The 20,943-nt window shown below is 44.5% G+C and overlaps 2 protein-coding genes across 3 annotated transcripts in view; one reads left to right on the top strand and one right to left on the bottom strand.

Annotated features, from left to right (window-relative positions):
* The window catches only part of JAK1 (Janus kinase 1), a 31,231-nt gene extending 25,980 nt beyond the window's left edge, over positions 1–5,251 (top strand). Inside the window, exons 19-24 of one of the 2 annotated variants that reach the window (XM_014937491.1) lie at positions 20–212; positions 825–949; positions 1,642–1,814; positions 2,105–2,222; positions 3,090–3,200; positions 3,664–5,251. In XM_014937491.1, coding sequence (XP_014792977.1) covers positions 20–212; positions 825–949; positions 1,642–1,814; positions 2,105–2,222; positions 3,090–3,200; positions 3,664–3,765 — 822 coding nt within the window. In that variant the 3' untranslated portion in view covers positions 3,766–5,251. The remainder of the gene's footprint in view (positions 1–19; positions 213–824; positions 950–1,641; positions 1,815–2,104; positions 2,223–3,089; positions 3,201–3,663) is intronic. The other variant, XM_014937500.1, reaches the window with a different exon arrangement.
* A 1,440-nt stretch (positions 5,252–6,691) lies between these two features.
* Positions 6,692–20,943, bottom strand: part of RAVER2 (ribonucleoprotein, PTB-binding 2) — a 45,885-nt gene continuing 31,633 nt past the window's right edge. Inside the window, exons 8-15 of the mRNA XM_014937276.1 lie at positions 17,771–17,875; positions 17,414–17,525; positions 15,971–16,200; positions 14,025–14,136; positions 13,509–13,654; positions 11,738–11,827; positions 11,013–11,141; positions 6,692–7,298 (exon numbers count right to left, since the gene is read on the bottom strand). Coding sequence (XP_014792762.1) covers positions 7,152–7,298; positions 11,013–11,141; positions 11,738–11,827; positions 13,509–13,654; positions 14,025–14,136; positions 15,971–16,200; positions 17,414–17,525; positions 17,771–17,875 — 1,071 coding nt within the window. The 3' untranslated portion in view covers positions 6,692–7,151. The remainder of the gene's footprint in view (positions 7,299–11,012; positions 11,142–11,737; positions 11,828–13,508; positions 13,655–14,024; positions 14,137–15,970; positions 16,201–17,413; positions 17,526–17,770; positions 17,876–20,943) is intronic.

Genomic DNA, 20,943 nt, shown 5'->3' on the forward strand with positions numbered 1-20,943 from the left:
CTCTTTCTTGTACAATTAGGGCCACTTTGGCAAGGTTGAGCTCTGCAGATACGACCCAGAAGGTGACAACACCGGGGAGCAAGTGGCGGTGAAATCGCTGAAGCCGGAGAGCGGAGGGAATCACATCGCTGACCTCAAGAAGGAAATAGAAATCCTGAGGAATCTTTATCACGAGAACATCGTCAAATACAAGGGAATTTGCACAGAAGATGGTAAATCTGCCTGTAGAGTAAGGTTTTCCTTTAGAAATGAGGCGTTTTAAGAAGTTAAACAGTCTTAATTCAGTCTCCTGTAGAGTAAGGTTTTCCTTTAGAAATTAGACATTTTTAAGAAGTTAAACAGTCTTAATTCAGTCTTACGGGTTTAGATCTCTTTTTTTCATGGAAAAAGCAGCAGTTTATCTCTGGAGTCCTCCAGAGCCCATTTCTGAGCTCAGCTAACTTGGATGTCAGCCCCGGGGTTGATGTTCTCACCAAATCCATTTAAAAACCGAGCTCCCAGGCAGGCAGGTGGGGGGGTCTGTGTTCCAGGAGCCCAGACGTTATTATTCATAGAAAAAAGCTCTATTGCCTTATATTTATGCATTTACAGTAGTGCCTGTTCTAAAACAGTATTTAGAAACTTTTAAATTCAGTGACTGCTGCCTGGAATAGTCTCCTCTGGGCTGGCTCAGTGACCAATAATGGGCATTAGCCCCCAGTCTGGCTGTGGCCACACGAGATCGTTCCAGACGCTCCCAGAGCTGGGGGGTTGTACAGGAGTTACTGGTGGTGGCGTGGGGAAGGGTCTGGTGTCTGTGAATTAAACCCATGCTCTGTTTTTAGGAGGAAGTGGGATTAAACTCATCATGGAATTTCTTCCTTCTGGGAGCCTGAAGGAGTATCTCCCGCGGAACAAGAACAAAATCAACCTCAAGCAGCTTCTCAGATACGCGGTTCAGATCTGCAAGGTGAGCCTGGCACCAGAGCCCTCCTGCAACTCTTCTGTTTCATTCATTTAATAGTTAATTTAACTGAGCTGGGGGGGGGGGTAGATTCTCCTTGCTCCATCCCCAAGGACCTGAACTCTAAAGGGGCCTCTCCTGTGCTTCAGGTGCTGCTGGCACAAAGGTCAGTGAGGGAATAATTACCAAGTTCCCTTCCTTAAAAGTTTATTGTGAGAAGTTGTTGCTGCTGCAGGATTTGAAGTGAGGAGGGAGGACAGAGTTTAGAAAGGGTTTGCTGGTGAGAGGGAAGGAGTGATGTGCGAGGCTGAAGTGAGGAGTAGAGGCCAGTGTGGTCGGGCCACGTGAAGCAATGTGATTTCTGCTGTGGTTTTGTGATGATGGTGGACCAGGTGGTCACAAGAAGCAGAGACAGGCTGCTGCTGTGGAGAGGAGGCTCTGAGCACGGGGCTTTTTAATTTTCAGCCGAAAATTTAAAAGCACAAAGCAGAAACAACAGTCTCAATAGATGAGGAACCCAAAGGCTGAGTTTAAGGGGGGTGTGTGTGATGGAAAAGGACCCTGGAAAGTGCCAACAGATGTGGGAAACTTGGGTAGGGTGTTACCAGTTCAACCAGGGAGCATTTGAAGGGGAAGCTGGAGAAAAACAGTGAGTTAAGTACTGGAGAAACCAGCATGAAAGGCTTTTTCTCTCCTAGGGAATGAACTATTTGGGCTCCTGTCAGTACGTGCACCGTGACTTAGCAGCAAGAAACGTCCTTGTGGAAAGCGAGAACCGAGTGAAGATCGGAGACTTCGGTCTCACCAAGGCCATCGAGACCGACAAGGAGTACTACACCGTCAAGGACGACCTCGACAGCCCTGTCTTTTGGTAACAACTTATAACTCCTTCTCTTTAACCAGACTCTACCATGGAATAACTTGTCTGTCCTGTCAACTTGGGCTTTTAGGGGGGTCCTAAAGACTTTTTCTGTTTTGGTAAGAGGTCCAGCATCAGAGCAAGGAAAAGACGACAGTACTGGAGCTCTTTATTTCTTCCTGTGCTTAATGATCCATTTTCCCATGGTCTTTGTATGAACACAGAAGGTGCCTCTCTAGTTTGCTTATCGTGCACACGTAGGGGTTGTGTGAGGAGGCTGAAGTGTAACGCTGTGCCCACAGGTACGCCCCGGAGTGCCTGCTCCAGAGTAAATTCTACATCGCCTCGGACGTCTGGTCGTTCGGGGTGACGCTGTACGAGCTGCTGACCTACTGTGATTCCGAGGCCAGTCCCATGGCAGTAAGTGGCTGGGAAAGAAATTGCTGCTAAAGCTGCTTAAATCAGATATTTATTTTTTTTTTAGTTATTAGTTTTGGAAACAAGAAGTAGAATGAATCTCTTTATCTTATAGAATCATAGAACTGTCTGGGTTGGAAGGGACCTTTCAGATCATGAAGTCCAAGCACCAACCCAGCACTGCCCAAACCCCCACTGCCCCATGTCCCTCAGCACCACCTCTGCCCGGCTTTGAAATCCCTACAGGGATGGGGACTCCACCACTGCCCTGGGCAGCCTCTGCCAAGGCTTCACAACCCTTTTTTGGGAAGAAATTGTTCCCAATCTCCATCCTAAACTTCCCCTGGGGCCACTTGAGGCCATTTCCTCTTGTCCCATGGCCTGTTCCTTGGGAGCAGAGACCGACCCCCCCTGGCTACCCCCTCCTTTCAGGGAGTTGGAGAGAGCGAGAAGGTCTCCCCTCAGCCTCCTCTTCTCCAGGCTGAACACCCCCAGCTCCCTCAGCTGCTTCTCACAAGGCTTGTGCTCCAGACCCCTCACCAGCTCCGTTGCCCTTCTCTGGAACCAATCCAGTCCCTCAAGGTCTTTCCTGTCATGAGGGTCCCAAAACTGGACCCAGCCCTCGAGGTGTCTTTCACTAAAGACCCTGTACAGAGATAAGTTGTGGCAACCACATGTCCTAGTGAGGAAATTATATTTATAAACATTTCTATCTGTTTTCTCAAGCGAGTATACGGCGCACGGTAGCTATGGATAAGCATCTAGTGATGGGTTTCATTTTTGAGATTGAAGTGTCATCTCAGTGTCCATGGAATGGCCTGGACTTGCGCAGGGCAAGAGGTCACGTGCTGATTCCCTCTCTTTTCACAGGAGTTCCTGAAGATGATCGGCCCCACGCAGGGACAGATGACGGTGGCTCGGCTGGTGCGAGTCTTGCAAGAAGAGAAGCGTTTGCCGCGGCCGCCCAACTGCCCAGAGGAGGTAACGATGCGGGGATGCTTTGATAATGACACTCAATTAGCAGCCCAAGCTCCACTCGGTCGTGGTTGAGTAGGCCTGGTAGGCAGAATGTCAGGTGTGCTATTAAAAAGGCATTTCCAAGGTTTTTAAGCATTATTTTAAGAAGTTTTTTCACATTGACGTTCCCAAGTTCGCAACGTCCCTCCAGAGGGATTCAGAACTTGGCTTCAGTGCCTGCATCCGTGTGAAGTTCGTTCTCAATCCCTCTGATTTTTGAAATGGAGAGTTCCTGGATGTGCAGCAAACCTGGACCCCGATGGTCTCCTCCTGCCCCGGGGCCGGGCTGGAGCCCCTCCACAGCCCCAGGAAGACTGGGGGAGACGTGGGGCAGCGTGTTCCTGCCCAGCGCGGTGCTGGGTTGCAGGAAAATGAAATGTTTCACACATTCTTTAAATATCTCTCTCTTTTTTTATTTTGTGATTAGGTGGACCAGCTGATGAGGAAGTGTTGGATATTCAAGCACGATGAACGGACAACCTTTCACAATCTGATTCAAGGATTTGAAACAATTATGAGTAAAATGTAATGATTTATTTTTTTTTTTTTATACCGTCAGTACTTTGCGTGTCAAAATATAAATGCCCACGGCCTGTCGTTTTTTTTAACTACTGTAATTTGTACTCTGACTGTGCTACTGTGTTTAAAGGATTCTTTTTCCAACAGTTTTCCTTTTTAATTTTAGTCAACAGTTGGATGGACTGAATTAAAAGGTATGGCAGGAACCAATCGCTTCAACTCCTTTTGCTGCCGTCACCCCAAAGCAGTTTTATCTTACTTTTCCCCGCTGACGGTCTCCGCGCAATTAGAGCGACCCTGCTAATTGCCAGGGGCAGGCTCCTGGGATAAGGGCACCAGGGGCCATGAGAGGACTTGACACAGCAATTTAATAATTTTGATGGGGTTTTGAGAAAAAGTTTGCCTGCAGGTATATCCTTCCCGTGCAATTAAATTGTAGAAAGAACAAAAATCCACAACTCTGGCATAAAAAAAGCCAGATAAGAGAAAAAAAAAAAAACACCTCGTTTTAACGAGGCTGCAGTTCTGAGCTCTTGGATGTTTTTGAAAATAATAATTAAAAAAAAGCTTTACTGGGCTGCTCAAAAAGATACCAACCAACCAAAGCAGGGAGCCACCTGGATAGCTGTGCTTCTCATGGAGAAACCTGGTTTTGGGATAAATAGATTTGCTTTTCCTAGGTTCCCCCCCCCCATTTCCACCTGCTGACGCTTCCAGCGTGGCTGTGGCTGTGAGAGGTGCCCAGGGGCTGCTCTGCGCCTTGTCCTGCCCCTCAGCTGCAGGGAATTAACTGCATGTGCTAAGGATAGAAAAGAAAAAATGTTTAGCTGCAATCTGGGGGAGGGAGGGGGTGCTCCCCTAAAAATAATGGGCTAGAAGAGAAGAACACCTGAAGAGTGGAGCCAGGGGTGCAGGCCGAGGGGTGCCCCTCACCCCCGGCAGGTTTTTGGGGCACAGATTTCTTTGGCTGACACCCGAATTCATTTTTAGCAGTTCTGCAACACTGTTCCTTTGGCCTGAGAGGCCCATTCTTTAAATCACGGCATCACCCTTTATTTAATAATTAGACTCCCAGAGCCCAACCACAGGAGGGAGCGGTGTCCAGTTCCCTGGAGGGAAAACCAGTGGGGCCGCACTGGGACCAGTTCGCTTTAGCTGCCAGCCCCAGCCTCAGCACTCGAGCCCAGGGCTCCCGGTTTCTAAACCCCTCGGGTGCCAATAAAACAGTGGTTTAACTGGAAACCTTTTGCTGAGCAGTGACCTAAGGTCATACCCTTGAAGAGCTGATACTCGGTGCTGGCAATAACAGAAAGGCGACTTTAAATACATATCTATATATATATATAATTGTAATTATGAGCTGCAACGAGGTCAGATTTATTTTTACAGTATTACATTATTTTTTCTGTATGTCACTTACGAACCCGATATGAATCTGTAAGCACTTTGTTACTCTTTATACAAGCCAAATTTAATAAAGATTTTTTTTTTCTCCATGTGCGTATCTTTTTTAATCATAAATAAAACAAGAGAAAGATGTTTTAAATGTAGCTTCCCTAGGAAGTGATCAGAATGTCTTCAAAACAACCTTTCCTTACATTAAATGATTAAAGCTAATCCAGAGATGTTTTCCTCCCACAGAAATCCACTTTAAATACGTACAAACCATTTATTGTCACTGAAAAGCGTAACAATTTGAGAAAGTCGCGTATACAAACAGTCTGAACAAAATCTTACAAGTGACTTCATCAATTACACACACAGAGGATCCCAGAAGAGCTCCTGGGACCTGTGTCACTGTCTGTCCCATCACCAGCACTTACTGCCCACAGCCTGGATGGTAGGGGTTTTTTTTAAGCTTTAAAAATACATGTCCCAGTCACATTAGAAAGCTTGAAAGGCAGAATTTAAGACTTTTTTTTTTTTTAATAAAAAAAAACAGTATTAAAAAACTGGCTTGAGTATTTTCTAGCAAGATGAAATAAGAAGGAGCTGGGGTCTGGCCTCAGTGCTCAGTGAATCCCGAATTTGGGAGAGGAGGCCCAGGCAGCAATTCCCCACCCCCCCGGCGGCTCCTGATTGATCTGACACAAACTCCCATGTCACAAACCTTGATTGATTGCCAAGTCCTCAGCTACAGGGAAAGAAAGACTCTGGCCCGAGTTGCTTCATGAATAAGCTAAAAATACAAAGTCTTTTTTTACAAAAAATACAGGAAAGAGCAATAGAGTCAAACTGGGAACCCCTGTCTGTGCGGTGCCACCTGCTCGGTCCCAGGTGAGGGAGGAGCTCTCCCTTCCAGCCAGAACTACCTCGTATAAAAAGAAAGCTGTAAGAAAAAGAGTGAAAACCAGAGCCAGGTTTTGGAGAGCAGCAAATGCTGAAAAAGTGAAGATGCTTGGGAAAAGAGAAAGAATTACCACAGCAGCCAGCAGGAAGGCAGGATTAACGACACCATCCCTGGAGCATGTCAGCGGTGCTCCTGCTCCAGCTCTGAATCATCAGACATCAGAAAAAGCACAACAGACACTTCAGTTCTTCCATTTTTTTCAGTTCTTTTTACCAATGTCCCACCACCTGTAGGTGTAGCCCCAGCCCTGCCTTACCCCCAGTGCGCCTTTGCCACACACGCCATTTTACAGAGGCTTTCCCAAACTGCACATCATTACTTACTTATTCCAAGCAAAAACTGTGGGTTCTTGGCCTAAAAGCTGCTAAAAGTTATTTCATTGCCCGAGCATCACCTGGCCAAATTGAATTTCCTATTGCAAGGCAGCACACAGCAGAGCATCTGACTTTTAACAAACATTTATTGAAAAAAAAACATCACAGAGGCTCTGGTAATACATTTGGTATATCTCCATTCCAGGATTAAGAGGCAATATTAAAAATATAAAGGCTGTAAATACAGAACTCTTAATCCTGGAAAAAAAAAAAAAGTAAAGATTGGAAAGAAAAAAAAAAAAAAAAAAACTCCGAGTTAAAAAAATAAGAAAAAAAAAATTACTATCAAGACTTCATCTTTTAACTTCCTCAGTCTGAGGACGAGAGAAAGGCTCGGCGTTCCCTCCTCAGGATTTTTATTGCTTTCGGCTGGTAAAAATGGCCAGAACTCACCCGGTTCCTGCGCGTTGTCACCTCCAGCCGTCACCGGACGCCAAAGGACCCGCCGGCCCGTCCTTTGGGAAGGCAAAGTCCAAGGGACCTCGAGCAACACGTACCGGCTCCTCGGCAAGTCTGCCCCTCACGGGGGGACGTCGTTCCTCTGGGGATACTCAGAACCCCCCCAGAAAGAAGCGTTATTTGTCTGAAGTTAAGGCAGCAATAAATAGCAGAGGTACGAAGAGCCTGCCCCGGCGCCCAAAGGCCCGAGGGGGGGGGGGGGTTATTTCGGTCTCAATAAACGCGCTTTTTTTTGAGGGAGGATTCTGCGTAACGCACGGCGGAGCCCGCGGGCGGCTGGCCCAGGCACTCCACGGGGCCGGGCTCCGGGGAGGACACCAGGTACGAGGAGCCGCGCTTCTCACTTCTCGTTGGAGCCACCTGAGGAGGAGGAGGAGAAGACAAGTGACACACGATCCAGCACAAACGTTGTCAATAAATAAAGCTCAGGAATTACCGAGGCCCAAAGACCCGACTCCCTCGGCTGTAGGGCCGGCTATACACAGCTCCTGAGTCAGCGGTTGTGCCCTTTCCCTAAAAAAAACTCGTCGTAAAAGCGTCGGTGCCCCACCACCTCTGCGTTTTTGTGAGGGCACAGGGCTCTTGGTGGCCCCGTTCCACAGCACACATTTAAAAAGTGGTGGTGTAATGGCCATGGTGCCACCCCACGGTGTGACAGCAGCTCCAGCCATCTTCATCCTTCACCGTACGGCACCTTTTCTGCCTCTTTCTTTTCTCTCGCAGAGATGGACGGGTTAAACTCTCCTGGCACAGCTCTCCTGGCAGCTCAGATGCCAAAGGACTTGGTTTCCAGCTGTGCCAAAGCGGGTTGGTGGTGTGGGGAGTGGGTCACCATCTGCCGCTTGTGGGCACGGGTTTACGTGTGGTACCGAAGCGAAGGAGAGAGCAGTAACCACTCATTTCATCCAAACTTCCATTCAACCTTGAAGAAGGCTCTGGAGATGCTGGGAGGGCTGGAGCCCCTCTGCTGGGAGGGGGGGCTGAGAGAGTTGGGGGGTTCAGCCTGGAGAAGAGAAGGCTCCAGGGAGACCTTCCAGCCCCTTCCAGTCCCTCAAGGGGCTCCAGGAAAGCTGGGGACGTTGCAGGATGTCCTACCACAGCACTAGAAGCTGCACATACACATCAGAGCCCACCGTCCTAATCAATCACTCTCTCTCTTTCCCCACACATGTCAGTAATTCCACTAATTAAACAGTCGTACCTGCTCTGTAACGACCACCTGAACATGATCTCACTACGTCCTGCTCCACCAGGGTTAAGCCTGGCTCCTAGATCACAAGATTCAGGTGTGTGGTTCATGTTGGGCTGAACAATTTAGAAACCTTCACGTGTTTCACAGACCAGGAGACACTTTGCTCAACCAAAAGACCAGCGGCGCTGACCAAAGGTCCCCCAGCCCCTCGGTAATCCACATTCACAACTCAAACAACCCTCAGCTAAGTCCAATTTCATCATAAATAAGAATTTGCCAATCCTAATCAATCAGTCTTGATCACTCTCTCTTTCCCCACACATGTCAGTAATTCCACTAATTAAACAGTAGTATCTGCTCTGTAACGACCACCTGAACGTGATCTCACTACGTCCTGCTCCACCAGGGTTAAGCCTGGCTCCTAGATCACAAGATTCAGGTGTGTGGTTCATGTTGGGCTGAACAATTTAGAAACCTTCACGTGTTTCACAGACCAGGAGACACTTTGCTCAACCAAAAGACCAGCGGCGCTGACCAAAGGTCCCCCAGCCCCTCGGTAATCCACATTCACAACTCAAACAACCCTCAGCTAAGTCCAATTTCATCATAAATAAGAATTTGCCAGAGGAAAGGCTTAGGTTTTGTCCCCCTCCTTTCTCCTGCTCTTCCAACAGCCGTGGGGATGCCACACGTGCTCTGGCTCATGTGGCACCATCTCCACTGCATGGGTGAAACACATCTCCAACCATGCTCCTCCTCCACCTCTGAAACGCAGCTCCACAAGAGCAAGAGCAAAACAGATTGTAGGGCTAAAGCGAGCGCACACACACACGAGCACACACTCTGCAGAGCCTCCTGGGGACCAGCCTGGGTCCCCTCTTCACTGGGATTTATCTTTTGAGCCCAGGAGTGAGAGAAGTTCCTCACTGCAGAGACAAAACGTGCTTTGATTTTGTTTATGCCAAGAGATGGACCGCTCTCATTCTTCCTCTTCCGGTGCCTGGCATTAAGGCCGACTTTTGATGAGCTGTTCAACATCACCTTCCATGTCTGAGCTCTCCTCTTTAGAGCAGAGATAAACTGGAAGGCGTTCGTTTGCTCAAATCCCAGATTATTTCCTTCTCTTGTTACGACTTCCCTCGTTTCCAGCCACATCAGGGTTGTGTGTTCCTCCTAAATCTCCTCCAAAAACTGGAAAAATCTCATGCCAGCTCTGAGATGTGGCTTCTAAACCCCAGACCATTGTGTGCTGAATCCTGGTGCCAACCTCTGTGGAGCAAAGGGATTTAATGCCGTGATGGAGGAGAGCTGGGCTGGAGGGCCACGAGCCGGGCTGGAGGCTGGAGAACCTCCTCCAGCAGGGCTCAGAGAGATGGTCATCGCTCCCATGGCTGGGGTTGGACTCTCAAAGGCTTGTTACGCTGACGGACCTAATTCCCTGCAGCTGCTCCAAAAAAGATGACCAACCTGGCTTTTAAGGGCTCTCCTATGTTCTTCCTTTTCCGGCGCCTGGCATTAAGGCAGAATTTTGCATGGGCTGTTCAACATCACCTTCCACGTACGAGCTCTCCTCTTGAGACCAGAGACAAACTGGTCTAGTTAGTTTGCTCAAATCCCTTCTATTTCCTTCTCTTGTTAGGATTTCCCTCGTTTCCAGCCACATCAGAGTTGTGTGTTCCTCCTAAATCTCCTCCAAAAACTGGAAAAATCTCATGCCAGCTCTGAGATGTGGCTTCTAAACCCCAGACCATTGTGTGCTGAATCCTGGTGCCAACCTCTGTGGAGCAAAGGGATTTAATGCCGTGATGGAGGAGAGCTGGGCTGGAGGGCCACGAGCCAGACTGGAGGCTGGAGAACCTCCCCCAGCAGCGCTCGGAGAGATGGTCATCACTCCCATGGCTGGGGTTGGACTCACAAAGGCTTGTTACGCTGACGGACCTAATTCCCTGCAGCTGCTCCAAAACAGATGACCAACCTGGCTGTTAAGGGCTCTCCTATCCATAAAAATGGGAGTAATGGGATTTATCTATGACACGAGGGTGTGAATTCCTCAGGGCTTCCAAGGCACTCGGGAAACAAGACCTACACTCAGACAGAGCAAAGCTTTATTCCACTGTCTCAGGCTGTGTTAAACCAGCCGCCTCTTGGTCCAGCTTCCTTTAAGTCATCCCTCATGGCTTCCATAGCATCTCCCCATCCCTCCCACAACTTCTTGATGAAAACTGGGTGCCTACTGGGTGCAACGGACAAAGGAAACTTTGCTGAGTGAGTGTGGCTGAACTAGCCCACTTCTGACATCTGTTACACATTTCAAATGAAAGCCATTTTTAAATGGTTTTCCTCCCAGGATCCAGTTAATGGTGCCTGTAGATAACCCAGACACTGCCGAGATTTGCTAACTCCACTTCAGAGCTTTTACCCCAGTGGCACGCACTGCAGAACATCTGCAATCGGGCAAAAAAGCCCATCTAAAACCAGTGTGAAGCTCCTCCTCCTCCTCCCTTTGTTCACTTCCTACTTTATTCGCCTCCTTCAAGGCACTGCTGCACATTCAGACACCATCTTTCCAAGAAGTTTGCTCACAAACATCCGGCTTTTTCTTCACCCATGGGATTTGGTGGTTTGTGGCAGGGAGGAGCATGGATCTCCAGGGTTCTGGAGGGCCCTGAGGGAATCTGGCACTGGCTGTTATTTATCACATCCACCAGGAGCTGCGTGTGATCCTGAGCAACTCGGGATGCTGAGGAGCACGGGTGCAGTGGGAAAAAACTCTTTTATTTTTCTTGTTGTGGGTCCAAAGTCCACTCGGTGGCAGCATAAGACAAATAAGAAGCGCTTCCACCAGCAGCTGGCTGAGGCTGCAAATCCTGTCTCTCCCTCACCTTATTTAATGGTTTTTGTGGAGGAAGCTGGAAGCTGCCTGGCTGGTGTGATCCCTGGGCTCCACTGTAAAGTGTAGGCACAACCTGCAGGCAGGTACCGTAGGGTGGGTAAGATCCTCCTGGAGATTCCTAAACGCAGAAGGGGATCCGTGATGAACCAGAAGTTGAATGAAAATAGGTTTAATAGTTCATTTTTACTTGCACTCAGCGGATGTGGAAGTGCCCGAGTGTATGGTTGGCAGCAGCTCAGGCATGCAGCAATTTCTTGAGCAAAACGTAGGGTCTGGGGGATGATTTACTTTACACAATTCCTTTAAAAAAGAAAAACCTCAGGCTACGTAACAGCCTGGGCAAGAAACATCCTCCAATAGTGCCTCTGGGAAATAAGGTTGTGGTGTGCTGTGTCTTGGCAGGAGTATTTTAGTGCACTCCTGAGCTTTACAGGTAACTTCAGACTGTGGGATTTTAGAGAGAGAAGGACATTTGTGGCAGAGAAAATCAGAAGCGTGAGTGTGAATCCTGGTGAGTAGGGGTGCAGGGATGCCCCCCAGAAGGTGACCATGCAGTGCCATTTGTCCCACACTCTCCAGCCCCTCATTCCTGTGGCACTGATGGCAGCAGCCACTGTCAGCAAAGAGAGCTGGTGTCCAGACTCCAAAAGCCCCCTGACAGCTGACGGGAGAAACAGCCAGTGGAGACAGCAAGAAAATAAAATTATTTCTCACCTCAGAGGCTTCATTTTCAAATTCATCGACTCTTGCCTGGGTAGAGTGATATGCCTGAGCATAGTGCTGATACCACTGCTGAACAGCCTCCTATAAAGGAGGAAAAAGCCTCTTCCCATTAGCTGTCTATGGAGATCACTTCAAATGAGAACAATTCCTACGGTCTCACAGGAACACGAGAATGAAGTAAAAGGCAAAGCTCTCCAAGAAGCACCAAAACACGCTTAAGACCAGGGATAAAAGCTCAAACCAAACATTTAAAAAACTACATTGAGGGCATAAAAGATACAGAAGGTACCAGTGCCTTGGCAGCGGATAGAAATACAGTGTCATTTTTGACATGGAAGGAACAAACAGCACGAATATAGCTGAATGGTGACATGTGGCACCTCTGCACCTCAGTGACATCATTTGAGTCCTTCGTGTTACTAAAGTTAATACTAATAGCACAGACAACAACACTACTGATTTTTTTGGACAGTGTGTTAAGGATTTGGGGTTAGGAACCACCTCCAGGAGACATCAAAACAAACTTAAAGCCAATAACCAGATTCAAACAAAATATTCAAGGCTATGTTAGTCCTTTCATGAAACACACAGCCCAACGGCCCACAGGGCACCTCTCCTGCTTCTCTGTCCCACAATTGTCACCAGGTCTGACCTGACCAGGAGATGGGTCTGACACTCAGCGAACGTCCCTGCTGCAGTGACCCCAATCCCTCCAGGCCAGGCTGAGACCCTCCTCACCCAAAAAAACCCCTGTGCTCCATCTTCCAGACCCAACTCACTCCCACAGCAGCCCCAGGAGCTTTAGAGCCACACAGATTTCCTCGGCAGCAGCCCAGGAGAGGGAAGCACAGCCTGTTCCTGACACAGGATGAGAGATCAGGGGACTCTGGGGGGGAGGAGGTGACAGGGACAGGGCAGAAGAGAGAGAGACCAACAGCAGAGCCATTCTCTCAGCACAGACCCAAGATTTCTAGAGATTACCTGACAGCACTGCAATCCAGTTCTTGCATTTCATTTGTATACAATTCTATTTCTACACAAGGCTAGCGATGGCTAATGAAAATATGGAAATATTATTTCACAGAACGTCCTAACGTCTCTGAAACTCAGAACTTGCTCTCAATATTGCAACAAAACACCCTCCAGGCGAGGGGCAGCCCTTCACCTGATCACCAAATGGGGCAAACGGTGAAGAAACCCGTGCAGTGAAACCAGCTGGCAGAGACTGCAAAACCTCCTGGTGCACAGAACACACTCTTCTCTGGGATCTAGCCAAAGTTCAAGAAAACCTTACAGCTTCTTGGGAAGGGAAAGAAAAACTTCATGGTTTTGAGGACAGACAAAAGCCAAGCTCAGAAGTTGCAAGAAGTCATTTTTCAGCCGACTGCCCTGAATTCAGGTTCTCAAGAAGCAATCTTTCAATGGTTACAATACTGCAGCAGGGAATGACTTGAGGCTTCTTTTGACTTTGTGCTGAGTCTATTCTGTTCACTGAAAGAGAGAAACTATCAGCGAAGAGGACCTATGAGGTGCAACATGAAGAAAAGGGTGGGCTTTGGTTGGGCTTTGGGAACCCTTGAAGAGCAGTACCTGATGTTGGGCAACGCTGTTCAACCACATGTATCAGACCACACGTGTACCAAGGAGTGCATTAAGAATACACAGAGAAAAACGATGATCTTTGAGCAGACTGCTGCCAAAATCCCTGCTACTCGGAGTAGAAAAACCAGGCTTCAGAAGAAAGCGCCGCAAAACAACATACCTGTGTGTACTCCCCGTGCTGCTGAGAGTAATTAAAATAATTTTCCATGGCGTGTTGTGACGTAGTTCCCTGAGACACAGCAGCATCCACGATGTTGTTTGGAAGTCCCGTCTGCTGCGGTGGACTAGAGGCTTTGCTGGCAATTGCTGTTTGTGACATAAAGAACACACAGTTTGTAAAAACTGCACAAATTAGGTCACACTCTTTTTTTATCAACATTCTGGGATTAATACAGAAATTTGCTACTTCAGATCAGACTGTGCTCAAAATTAATCAGCGCAACTAATAATGGAAAGGCTTTCTAGAAGCTTAGTAAGCCCATCGACTCTGAAAAGTCACCCTTCTCAAATAAAACATTAACTATGAGGAGAGATCACACTGCAATTTTAAGACAGACCACAAGATTTCCTTAAAGGTAAGCGTTGTGGTCACTGGAATTACCTGCCAAACAGAATAAGGATTTGCCACACTCTGGTCAAGGAAATTTGCAACTAAACCAGCTAAATATTTGCTTACCTGGAAGACATATACCAGGCAACACACTCGCCAAATTCAAGTAGGGGTTGGTACTGAGCCTTATTTCTTTCGGTGGATCTCCTAGCAGAGAAGTCTGTTTTTTCAAGGGAGTCTACAAAACAATTGGACAGAGAAAATTGCATTATACTCGTACATTTGTCAGAAATAAGGTAAATATCCCAGCAGGATTTTGGGAAAAAAAAAAAAAAAAAAAAAAAAAAAAATCAACAATTTAGCCCTATGAAATGTAACAGGAAAACTTTTTTTTATTTATTTTATTTTAATAAACAGTGGAGACAACTGTCTGGAAGCTCTGACTATTTTTTTCTTGCCAAATCATTTTGTAGGAATGTTTCTTTTTAGACTGTAAGTTACTAAAGGACATTAAAAAAACAAACAAACAAAAGAAAACCTTTTACATTCAAGTAAAGCCGTAATAATTACCGTAATGACTCCAGATGCAGGATCTCCCTGCATGAAGTCTATGGCCAAGACAAAAATCAACTCTTTTTCACCCAGAGCCACAAGCAAATAAAGGACAAACGAGCCCTGGACCTTACAGAGGGCTCTGTTTATAAGCCTGGACTTAAAAGGGGAAAATGTTTATGAGTAGAAATGAAGTGTCAGGACTGACAGAAGTGTGTCCCATGAGGGACTAAGAAGGGTACACCACCAGCTCACAGCCCCTTGGCTCATGTTAGAAAAACCACCAGAAATAAGGATGAAGTAGCTATGGAAAGTTACAAAGCTTGTCACAAATACAGAGCTCAGAAAAGAGACCATTTTTTAAGCACAAAAAGCTTCATCAGAGTGCTGAAATTCTTCCTCTGGATGCAAAAGCAAGCATTTAAGAGAGCATGACCCTTCAGTATCACCATACTGTGGCTGTCTTGTCAAGGAACTGATTTTTGCAAACTGGGCCTTCTGTCTACTGGTGCAGAATAGGAAACAATTAAATCATCTACCAGGATTTCAAAAAAAGAACTTCTGATAAACAATATTCAGAGAAATAAATGAATTATCTGGTCTTCTAATGGATTAATTACATTTCCTTTTAACTAAGTCAAACACTGAAATAAAACACTGATTTTAGATACATATAGACATATACCCTATGTATCTTACCCACGTCTATCTATATTACCACTTTGTTACAGTAAAAATGATTTAAAAATTTAAAAAAATGTACTTTCTGAAGTAGGCCCAAATCTGTCAAAGGTGTCTAACAAAGGCAGACACCAATACTGTATATAATCTAATCACTTCAGATAATATGTAGGGAAAACAGATTTGATCTGAATTAAGACCATGTTTCCCCATAAATGTCAAAGTATTTGAGTATATTATATTAAAAAAAAGAAAATTCTGTTAATGACAGGAAAAAACTACTGAAAAAAATACTTAAATCCTACCCCATCATCTTCCCACTGCTTGTCTTCAAGGGAATAAATATTAAAAGATTAAAAGACAGATTAAGAATATGTCAGCTGTAGCTGAGAGGGTATGGATAAAGAGTGGAAAATTCACACACCACCTGGCAACCCAAAGGCCCTACATACCTCTGAAATTGCTCCTGATTAGTCATGAAATCGAACCACAAGTTCAATTTTCAGTCTTTAAAAGGGACATTGCCCTTGAGATAATTTCATCATCAAATACTATGAGGCAAACACATGGAAAAAAAAAAAACCCTCCAGCATTGTAAAAAGCTTCCTTTGTTAATTCATTTAGACCACCAAAGAGCATTATTGTTCTCTCCCTATTATTCATAACTGAAATGACCTTAAAATGTCTCATGGATGATCCTGTGATTTAGCAAATTTTATAGGGAAAGAACTACAATAAGCAGTTGCACTTAACTCTTAAGCGTGTTGAAATAAAAAAGGGAAAATTCACACACACACACACACAAAAAAAAGGAAATATTTGTATTCGATATTCCTTACCCCTAAACTGGCGTCAGTACTTTTGAGTTGATTTTGTTGTTTGGCATGTCCAGCCCTCAAAGCTGCCGCCGAAAGATTTGTTAAGGTCTGATGATAAGGCTGTGATCCCGAGACAACCGCTTCGGGAGTTGATTGTTTATCCGGAGCATTATTTTGCCCTGGTAAAGCTTGTCCAACAATGTGCTGATTCGGAAAGAATGGCAGCATGCCCATCCCTGCCGCCGCCGCCGCTGTTGGAATTGGACTCAGATTAGATGCTGCAGTCAACCATAAATGGAGAAACTTTTTCTCTTAGACAAGATTTATCAGTACGTTTTGTTTGTGGTTTTTACCAAGTGATGAGAAAAACATTTCGAGATCTATTTTACAGCTGTCCCAGAAAACCAGATTCTGACAAGAGTTTTTTATTCTTTTACCATTCCAGGAGCAAACAACTCTATTTAAAGCTAATACAATAGAAAAAAACCGTGACTTTTCCAAACATTCCCTATGATAATAAGTTACTTAATGTTTCCTGTCACTTTCAAAATCTGTGAACAACAAACATCCTAGAGGATCCTGGAACAGAGGGGAAAAACCCCACCTCAACTTGTTAAAAAAAAATAAATTCTTTTTCCAAACAAAAGGGCTAGAAAATATTTTCCAAAATTAAAATCAAGACATTCAGAATAGGTTTCTTCCCCGACCCCCAACAAGTTTCTCCTTGCTCCTGGTTACTACCATTACCCAGACCATGTCTAGAACTTCCCTCTCAGCAGAGGAAACAAAAATGATGCACTAAGCAGCATCAGAAGTGATCTTTCCTCACAAAAATTGTGGGCATCGCTGGCACAGAAATTTGCATTCAGAATTGACATCTGTCACAGACCGGATGTTAAAGCTCTATTGGTTAATGAAATTAATACAAAATACCGTTATTTGCTGTGCCTCTTCAGATTTATCTGCTTTGAAACAGATTTATAGCTATTCAGATTTATCTGCTTTGAAACAACCTCTATTGTTTAATGAAATTAATGCAAAATACTGTTATTTGTGGTGCCTCTTCAGCTATTCAGATTTATCTGCTTTGAAACAACAAACACCCAAATTTTGGTCCTAGATAAAAACATATTCAAAGCATACAAAAAAATGGTAGTAACTGAGCAAGCAGAATATTTAACAAATATTCAACCAATGCCACAGTCTGCTCTTTCTTCCCTGCCAAAGGGATGAGAGAAGCCAGGCAACAAGGCAAGATGTTTCCAGTTTGTTTCTGCTTAAACCAGTTGGTTATATAGATATATAACTTGTCACCTTGCTTAACTACATGGCTCTATAATGTGCATTATCATCCAGCTCTCTGCCTGGATGTACTATGGCTTTTGCTACAGTGGGGGAAAATAAGGTGCATGATTTCAAGCTGTGCATTTCTACTGATTCGGTATGAAATAAAATGTCATTTACACTTAAGAACTTCTCCACGGGTTCCCATGCCTGAGCTCACTGAGGGCATTACCCCTATTCCCAGTACTGTCTGCAGTAGCATTGTTGGAGGTTCTCCCAGCAAACCCGGTTTCTATAAGGAAGAATAGAAAATGGTGTAAATGATTAAAATAATCTGTCTGTAGCTATTTCTTACAAATTTCACATTCAGTTAAGCTTTTTAGATACTAATCGGTCAGTTATACCAGATGAAAAACTAAACTACAGAACTACAAACTACAGAACTAAACTGTTCCATTATACTACGTGGAAAAGCTTATTTGTTTTAGCAGTTACAAGAATGTCCAAAGGCAGTGGAAGTTAAAGCCATGACCTTACACTATTAGCCTGAAGGTTTTCAAGCTTCATCAGCTGCTGCTGGGGCAAGGGTAGGTGAGCGGGGCTCTGCAGCAATAAGTTAGAGGTACTCCCCAGAATTGAACTCTGTGAAATTAATAAAAGAAGGGTTAGTTGACAGGCAGGGAAAACAGTACATTCTTGAAACATTTTCACATGATACTGCTGAAGGAAATTTAAATTAGTTTCTGGGTCAATACAGCAAAGGAAATTAACTATTTCCTCCACAGAACTAAATTTTTCTTCATTCATAGAAAGTTATTTCAAGTTCTACTAAACATTTTTTTACCTCCCAACCACAAGTATGATTTCTGATGGCTTTTAAAGGATGAAGAGTATACCCCAAGCACAATCCAGACCCCACTGCAGCCCCCGTGTCTAAGCCAGCAGGGAAAGCTAAATGCATCTGAAGGCTCAGCAGACAGACTAGACAGAGGAGTTACCTACAGTGCCAAGAAGAAAGATGAGACACGAGGACTTCAGGGGATGAGGAGCTGTATGAATAAGGACTTTGTTGTTTGTTAACATTTGCATTGTGCCTTGCATTGCAATTCTAATGTATAATCTCTGCCAAATATCAGTTTACAGGACTCGGTCACAACCACCAGGGACTCTCATGGATCCCTTGCTTTACAGTTACCAAACAGGATCTTCATTTTGAAAGAGGAATATTCAGATACATTTGTTCCCCTTTTTTAGTGGCAAATATGTACATGGAATTCTATTCCAGAACCACTAAAAAGCTCACCAACCACAATGCCTACAGATTTTCAAGTCTATAAAATAGCAGTATTTTTCATTCAAGAATTCTGGATCGATTTGCCACCAGAATTGAGCCACTTAATGAACAACTTCGGGGCACCACGTTCAGACTTTGCTACTGGTACATTCAGCGTTATGTGCTCAGACTAATACAGTGGCTTAAAAGAAACCTTATGTCCACTCCGGATCACAAAACCACACTATGATTCATGCTGGTTGAACACAGGCTTCAAGTTCTTTCTGGCAGCAGCTCCTGAGCGTGATTTGCTAGGCAAAAAATAGGTTGCTCTACAAACCTTTCTGTACAGCGGTGCAAGAATAGATATATGGGACACTGACTGTGTCAAATCCCGAGTATAGCCCTTCCTCACTTTTTTTTTTTAAATCTCCTACATAGGAAAGGTCACCAAAACCAGGTAATGAAGGTGGAACCCAAAAAGAAGGCAGCTCTTCTGACGTACGGTTTCACAGGAGGTATTGCAGCCTCCTGCAAAACACCTCACGAATATTGTCAAGCCTAGGTTGTGTCTCTATGTGGTAGGGTCAAATCCCCTAGGGAAAAAACCTCTATGCCTATAACATAGTCTCTTCTGGACTCAGAAATGTGCAATTTAAAACAAAAATCTGCCACGTCCAGATTAGCTACACATCTGTTATTTTAATTGTCCAGTAGAAATTATCCAGGGCTGTTTACTGTCACCAATACCAGAGGTTCTTCCTTCTAAACTTGGTTACATCAACAAAGTAAATGTGGTAGTTCAATTGCAAAACCTTCAGAAATGCAAGAATTGAAAAAAAAAAAACCAACCCAGTTTGGTTAGAATCCTCAAAAGAAATTCTCTGGGTTAATAAAGATTTAATAAACTGCGGGATGACTGAGGAAAACACATCACTGAGAAAGTTTAAAATGCGTTATTTTGGCATTATTATGTTATAATTGTAACTAAGAGAAATGAAAAGAAAGAAGTTAAAAGTCATACTACCTCCAGAGTTGAAACATTACTGGATGAATAGCCCGTTTGTTCAAATTCCTCTCTGATGAATCTTTTTTTTATCGATTGTTTCATAATGTTGGGGCATAATCATCCTAAAAATACTGTTCTCGTTATATTACTTTACAAAACCTTGACTATAAAACAGCAAAATCAAGACACAAAGGAAGCTGAACCAGTGTGTGACTGGGGAGGTGGGGAGAGAGTCAAGCCAAGACACTGCCTGTGCCTCTGTCTTGTGACAATACTGAATTTCAAGACAATACAAATAAGTGACCTGGTTCTCTGACTTTAGAGAACACTCTGAAATAAATCACTGAACAACAGAAAAATGTGCCTAATAAGAGGAATAGGGATAATCAAATCAGTGTCAATAAAAATCAGTATATTAAAGCAGGTTTGGAGCTAATTAAATGACGGGAAGCTCCCTGGAAGAACACTAGACTTGCAAGTCTTTCTGAAGAGAAAGCACTAACTTGTTTGACTGCAGCACTCTTAAGCCAAAAAACATTGGATCATCATCAATCACACTGTTAACTGTGTAAAACATGTCCGTCTCCAGCTGTGACTAGAAAACATTCACATTGCCTTCCAAGGAAGCATAGACTCTCCACGGCCGAAGAGAGAACAGCATTAACTAAACATACCAATTGAAAATGTCATTTAAATTAAAGAAGCACAAGCAAAGAATGATGTATTTTTACATTGTACACGGCAAAAGCAACCCATTTGATGGGGCAAAATTAAGTAGTATTTATTCAAAATGAATATATTCACCTACCAGCTTTTAACAGGAAAAAATAAAAAAGCAAAATATACTTAACATAAGGAGTATTGCTGCATTTTAATTTGTTCTCTTTTAAGATCTTTAAGTCTGTGTTTGCCAAGAGAACAGCAGAAATAACAACTAATACTTGAGGGGATTTTATTTTTCAAATAAGAATTACTGAGATATCCGAAATAGGAAGTCAAAGCCACTGATTCCAGTCCCTCATAGGTACTTAGCAAAATCCCCGCCATGAATATTAAAGGCAAAGTTTGGTTCCTGGCAGAGAAATCTCTGAAGAACCTCAACACAAGGCAGAGGCCTGACAAGCTGCTGGCCAAGAGTGCTGCTGCAGGGAGGAGTTCTGGTTGTGGGTGCTATTCTACCACATCCTCATCTCCAATTTCTAGGGCAAACTCACCCCAAATATAATTTACAGTGTCTTTCAGAAATTCTGGTGTCCATCTGGAACTACAGATACTCTGAGAACACTTTAAACAGCTTATAACCTTGAGTGGGTTTTTTTTTTAACTAAGAAGTAACATCTGCAAATCACTTTTTTATGGCATATACAGTGCATTTTGGTCTCTGCAAGGTTTAAAATGAAGGTAACGATGCTAAGCTTGTGGCTTGAC

Source organism: Calidris pugnax, unplaced genomic scaffold (genome assembly GCF_001431845.1).
Source record: "Calidris pugnax isolate Ruff unplaced genomic scaffold, ASM143184v1 scaffold29, whole genome shotgun sequence".
Classification (NCBI taxonomy): domain Eukaryota; kingdom Metazoa; phylum Chordata; class Aves; order Charadriiformes; family Scolopacidae; genus Calidris; species Calidris pugnax.